The 6396-nt window shown below is 55.1% G+C and overlaps 1 protein-coding gene across 1 annotated transcript; it reads left to right on the top strand.

The window, feature by feature from the left end:
• Nucleotides 1-1050: 1050 nt before the first annotated feature.
• On the top strand, nucleotides 1051-2193 carry TEX44 (testis expressed 44; the record flags this gene model as incomplete). Its single annotated transcript, XM_080799424.1, has 1 exon — nucleotides 1051-2193. The coding sequence occupies one exon, from the start codon at nucleotides 1051-1053 to the stop codon at nucleotides 2191-2193; it is 1143 nt and encodes a 380-aa protein (XP_080655550.1).
• Nucleotides 2194-6396: the final 4203 nt, after the last annotated feature.

Genomic DNA, 6396 nt, shown 5'->3' with positions numbered 1-6396 from the left:
GTGATCTGTGCCCAACGCAGGGCTCAGACTCACGACCCTGAGATCAAGAGTTGCACACTCCACTGACTGAACCAGCCAGGCGCCCCGGCAGAAATTTATTTCTCAAGGTTCTGGAAGCTCAGAAGTCCAAGGTCAAGGCACATGAGGTTCAGCGTCTGGTGAGGACCTGCTTCCTGGTTTGTAGATTGCCCCTTTCTGGCTGCATTTCACATGGAGGAGGGGGCCAGACAGCTCTTTTATAGGGACACCAATGCTGTTTGTGAGGGCCCCACCCTCATAACTTAAGCACCTCCAAATACTATTACATTGGGGATTAACTTTCAACCTATGAATTTTGGGGTGGGACCCAAATATTCCATCTATGGCGCCCCACAACCAGAAGGTTATTGCTAGGAGCAGCCCAGGCCCTTAGCCTTCACTTGTTTCTACTCACCACTGCTGGGAAACTGACTCTCTGCAGAAAGACTGGCGCAATCCGGGTCCTGAGTCACCAGTGTGGACAGAGAGATGCTGTGGCTGGGTCCTTCTAACATTGATCATAAATCTCCCTTTGGGTACCCTGATTGCTCCGGGCACCAGTACCTGCCCCTTTACACACACCTCTGCTCCTTTGCCAAAGCATTTGCCTTTCTCTCCTTATATACCTGCAAACTCAGCTATAAATTGTCCCATGGGGCCCCTGGGTGGCTCAGTCGGTTCAGCGTCTGCCTTCGGCTCAGATCATGATTGGAGGGTCCTGGGATCGAGCCCCGCATTATGCTCCCTGCTCAGCAGGAAGGTTGCTTCTCCTTCTCCCCCATGCTGGTGCACTTGCTCTCTCTCTCTCTCTCTCTCACTCTTACATAAATAAATGAACTTTGTAATAAATAAGTAAATAAGTTGTCCTGTGGACCCAGCCCACTGGGGCAGCCACTCAGAGGTTCAGGACCCTTGCTGTGCAACTACCTATGACATCACCAGCTGCCTACAGCCCCCTGTGACCTCACTACCCGAACAAGGAGAGCTGGGCCGTGGTCACTCCCTCAACAGCACAAGTGACGGAGGGCCTAGATGACCAGCAGACCCTCAGAAGAGGCCAGAGTTGCCAGCATCCCCACACATGGCAACGGCAGATCCACAGACAGCCTTACAGAGGGGTCCGCAAATCAGATCCCCCTCCCTGCGGAGGCCCCCGTGGCTGACGGTGCTGGAGCATCCCCTGAACAGCATGATGTAGATCGGGCCTCCACTGAGTCATTAACCTCCAAACCCACATCAGCATCTGGGGATGAGGACAAGCCTGAAGCTGCTGGAACACACAGCCAGGAGCCCAGGGAAGCCTCAAGCAGTCTGCCAGTGTACACGGGCCCCCAGGACCCAGCATGTGATGACCTGGGGCAAGAGTTGAGTGTAACTCAGAGTCTTCAGAGCTCCCAACAGGACTCCCTGATGGAAGAAGAGACCCCACAAATGGCAGGTGTCCCCAGCGGAGAACAAGAATTAGCTCCAGTCGCCCCAGGGGCTGAGGTACAGTTTCCCCAGACCATGGATGCTCAGCCCATCGTGAACACCGCAGACATGGACTATCCGCTTGGCAGTCAGGCCACCAGCACCACTGACACCGTTGAGGAGGGACCTGATGGTCTGGAGGCCTTGAGCTTTGACACTGAAGCTTTGCCAGGAGCCGGATCCCAGGCAGTGACTGAGGGGGATCTGGAGGACAGCTCAGAAGACCTGCAGGCTCTGCAGTTGCCTCCTTCCCCAGGAGGCAGCACCCCGCCCTCACCCGGCCCCCGAGGGGTGGCCCTGGGCAGGATGTCCCTAGACCCCAGGCTTTACATGGCCAGCGAGGAGAACACCTACATGCGCTCCATGACCAGTTTGCTGGGCGGGGGCGAGGGGTCCATCAGCTCCCTGGCGGACGTCCTAGTGTGGTCTGAGGCCACCGTGGGCATGGCCACGGCCCTCTTGGCCTCTGGCCACAGCTCCGTGACAGACCTGCTGCACAGCACTGGGCCCAGCCTGCGCTCCGTCTCCAGCATCCTGGGGAGAACCTTCTCCTCTGGGCTGATGGCAGGACCCAGCCTGGCCCTGCGCTCTGTCACCCTCATGCTGGGAAGGGTGGAGCAGAGGACCCTAGAACATGTGCGCTCGGCCATGCGGTTCCTGACCACCCACCTCCTTCCCAATCACCCCAGTCCGAACTCTGACTAGACCCCACTCAAGGAGCCCCAAAGGACTGGCTCAGCAGCCCCTGAGAACCCTGGCCCCCTCGTGCCTGCTCCTTCCCCCACCCCTGCCCTGGTGGGCTCTCCCCAGATTGGGCAATAAAGCACTGGCGAGCGTTTATTTTCTAAGTGCAGAAAGGTGACCCCTGAGGGCTTCTCGGGTTGTCCTTTTGGGTTGGGGCAGGGGTCGGCTGGGGGCTGAAGTCCAGAAAGAGAAGAGCCGGGCAGGACTGGGGGGCCTGGCGTGGGGACCTCAGACTTGCAAACATTGACCTTGGCTGAACCTCCAACCAGATAAGTGGGTTCCTGAGAAAGTGAGACCTGACATTTCCCCAGGGCCTTCTGGTGTGGTGGGCCGGGAGGCGGGGCCTGTTGGCGTGGCAGGCTGAGGGGGGGGCCTGCTGGCGTGGCGGGCTGCGGGGGCCCTGTTGGCGTGGCGGGCTGGGCCCCCCAGTGGGGTTGAGAGGACAGAGCCAGACCAATATCTGTTCACACCCCAGTGCTGTCACTGACCTGGCACAAGTTGCTTCACCCTCTGAACGGTTCTCATCCAACAGGGTAGATAAAGCATCTACACCATGACAATGTTCAGGAGACGCAAGAGAAACAACGCAGAGCCTAACACATGGTGTCTGGTACTCACCGAGCTCAGGCATTCCGGCTGCCATGACTCTCCTCCAACAGGCAGGGGACACAGCCGGAACAGGGATCTAGGTCAACCATCCCGGTTTGCCTGAGACTGAGAAGGTTCCTGGGATGTGGGACTTTCAGATTTAAAACCAGGAAAATCCCAGGCAGACTGTGATGAGTTGGTCACCCTAGACCCAGGTTTCTTTATAAACATCTATGTGGCAAAGGGAGCACCTGTTTCAGAAAGCCACTAGCCTGCCCTCTGGCCGGACACGGTGCCACGCCAGTCATGTGACTCACTGAGCAGCCCATCAACCCCACTCCTGTCCCTAGCCCAGTGCCAAATGCGGGTCCCACCCCGCACAGCTCCCTGCCTCAGCCCTGGCCGTGGTTTCCTTCACTCAGCCGTCTGTAAATGGGAGCCCTGGGCTGAAATCCATCCACCAATGTATTTGTGCCCCCTATACGGTGTTTCTCAAATTGTGTGTTAATTGCTAACACTTAAAAACCAGGAGATTTTAACATAAAATTGTGGATTAAAAAATGGATTTCTGCATCTCTTAGGGGTGGCAGCCAAGCTGCCCTCTTTAGAGGGACATACCTGGCCAGCATAGTGATTGATGTCACCAGGGCCCCAAAGGCAAGCCTTTGTCACCCCTACCCTGCAGGTGGTTCCCAGGAGAAAGTGGGTTGCCAGGCTCCAAGGGGATGTAAAGACAGACCAGGGGTGTCTACCCTCTCTTCTCAAGGAACTGCCACTTTCCATTGGTGAGACATGAACTGTCCTCATCCTGAAAGCAAAAGCTTCAGAGAAGGAAGACTGTCGATCAGATCCCAGTAACCAGGGTCTTCAGAGGATCAACTGAGTCATATGTGGAAACAGAGGAGCCCTGGTGTCCCCTCACAGAGGGGACAGCAACAACAGCTGAGGCAGGCCTGAGGCGCGCTCAGTTGGAGAGGGCGGCGACCAGCTCAACCTGACCTGAACCCAGAGCAGAGGACAGGTGACGATACCGCCAGCGTAGACCCCAAAAGCTTTCCCCAAATAATTTTTGAACTGGGTAAGTGCCACTGTCTGGCACTCAAGGCCCGAGAGAGACACTGCCAACCCAAAGGAAAGGTTGGAAGGGACAGAAACCAAACTCAAACCAGATCAGCTGAAGGGATTAGCCAAGAAGCACAACTGCCAAGGGCGCATGGCTGGATCCCCCGCTCAGCCTTGTCCTCAGGGTTCCGTCTCTCCAGCTCTGCCCCTCCCCCCCCCCCTTGCTGGCTCCTTTCCCAGGCGGCTCAGCCATCTTCCTGGAAAGACAGAGGCCCTTGTTCTCCCTAGCTCTGGTGGGTTTGGCCCCCTTGGTCTCTCTCCCCCACCAATCACTGAGGCTTTGGAAATGAAATACCTCATTACCTGGCCTGGGCCTCACACCTACCTGGCCGGGCAGGGGACGGGGGACCAACACCATTTTGTATGTTAAAGCGTTGTAAGAGCCTGGTGTTGGGGACCAAGTTGCCTCGAAGCCTGCTCTATATTCTAACTGTGCTACTTTCATCGCCCTGTGCCTCAGTTTCCTTACCGGGAAAATGTCAATGATAACAGTACCAACTGCATCGCGCTGCTCTGAGGGCGACATGAGTTAATGAGTCAAGTTCATAGAACAGTGCGTGACGCGCACTTGAGTGCTCTGTGTTAGCAATCACCGCGATTATAATGACAGAGTCTTCGGTGGAGACATTGCCAAAGAGGTCTGACTTTCCCTACTTGCTCCGGCCTTCCTCTTTGCCACAGAATAAATGGTCTTGTGGGCAAATCCTCCTGGCAGCACCTCTTCTCTGTAGGTGGGACCCTCTGTCCCAGGCATCTAGGTGGTGCTGCGGTGGGGGAGAAGGTCAAACCTGCACACTGGGGGGCTGAGGCTGAGACAGGGATAGAAGTGCGTGCACTCCAGCTCTGGATAAAACTGCCAGAGGAGGGGCGCCTGGGTGGTTCACTGGGTTAAAGCATCTGCCTTCAGCTCAGGTCATGATCCCAGGGTGTTAGGATCGAGCCCGCATCGCATCGCGTCGGGCTCTCTGCTCAGCAGGGAGCCTGCTTCCTCCTCTCTGCCTGCCTCTCTGCCTACTTGTGATCTCTGTCTGTCAAATAAATAAATAAAATCTTTAAAAAAAAAAAAAACTGCCAGAGGAAGAAAGGAAAGGCCCCATTTCCATCCACCCCAGGCCCCCCCGCAATAGAGAAGCAGTGGCTGAGACACCCCCGCCTCCCGGAAGTCTGCGGGCAGGAGTGCTCCAGCCCATCACCGGCATGTGGCCCGGCACAGCCTGCAAATGAACAAAGGGAGCACTACTGGGGAGGAACAAGGTGGTGGGTAAGGGGAAAAAGAATGAGCAGTCGTCAGAATAACAGGGTGGCCTTTGGGAGGGTACTCTCTGGCGTTGAGAATTGAAGCACAGACAAACTTATTAATTCACCCCCAAAAGGGGCGTAAGGGCACCTTCTTACTCCTCTCATTCAGGTGATGGTCTAAACACCTGACAACCACTCTCCTGCTCCAGGACCAACAACCACCTTTTGGAGGGGGGGTGTTGTGCTGTAGGGAGACCAGACAGTAAGCTGAGGTTCTGGGGAAAGAGATACTTAGGCCGGGGGGCAGGGGCAGCATCAGGACATCTGAGCCCAGCAGGGGCTTGGCTAAGGGAAGGGCACCAACAGGTCCTGGCAGAGAGCAGGAGGGACACTGTGGCCCTGCACTGAAGGACTTGTTCCCCCAGCTGCCCTGAGCGTGGTCCGAGCTTCATGGTAAGAAAACTTAGAAATTTGACACCATCTTGAGAATGGTTTTTAAAAAATGGTGGGGGAGGCTAAATCTTTGTCAGTGTTTTTACTTGTTTTGTAAGGCCAATGTTACTGTTCAGTCTACAGCCACTTGGCTAATTGGTTAAAGTCACCATGTGATTGTGGTCAAGTTTATAGGTTGGGTGAGGAGGCACAGGTTCTACCCAGGAAAGAGTGTCTCCAAGAGAAAGTGACCACAGATAAGGGGAGTCCCCCCAGGGGGATGTAACAAAGTGTGAAATTATACCAAGGTCTTAAGTACACATTTACATGTTTAAACGAAAGACTGGATCCTCTCTGGGCTACCACCAAGCCCCGTTTCGGAGACTGCCCGATCTTGAGCTTCCAGTCCCTAAGAGTGGAAAGTGCGCCCTCTGCTGAAGAGAAGGCGGCACTGACCTGTGGCTGGAGGGCACAAGGCCAAAGCCCAGACTTAAGGATGTTTGGGGATTTGAGACACACTCATGAGAGAAATGGGGGTTAAAAAAAAACTCTCTTTTTAAAAGATTTTACTTATTTATTTATTTATTTATTTATTTATTTATTTGACAGAGAGAGAGAGAGAGCAAGGGAGGGAACACAAGTAGGGGGAGTGGGAGAAGGAGAAGCAGGCTTCCCACCCAGCAAGGAGCCCGGGGCGGGGGGCTGGATCCCAGGATCCTGTGATCATGACCTGAGCTAAAGGCAGACTTAGCTTAATGGCTGAAGCACCCAGGTGCCCCAAAA

This window comes from Martes martes (genome assembly GCF_963455335.1).
Source record: "Martes martes genome assembly, chromosome: 3".
NCBI classification, from domain to species: domain Eukaryota; kingdom Metazoa; phylum Chordata; class Mammalia; order Carnivora; family Mustelidae; genus Martes; species Martes martes.
Note: the sequence above shows the minus strand (reverse complement) of the source record. Positions and strands in the feature narration are given on the sequence as shown.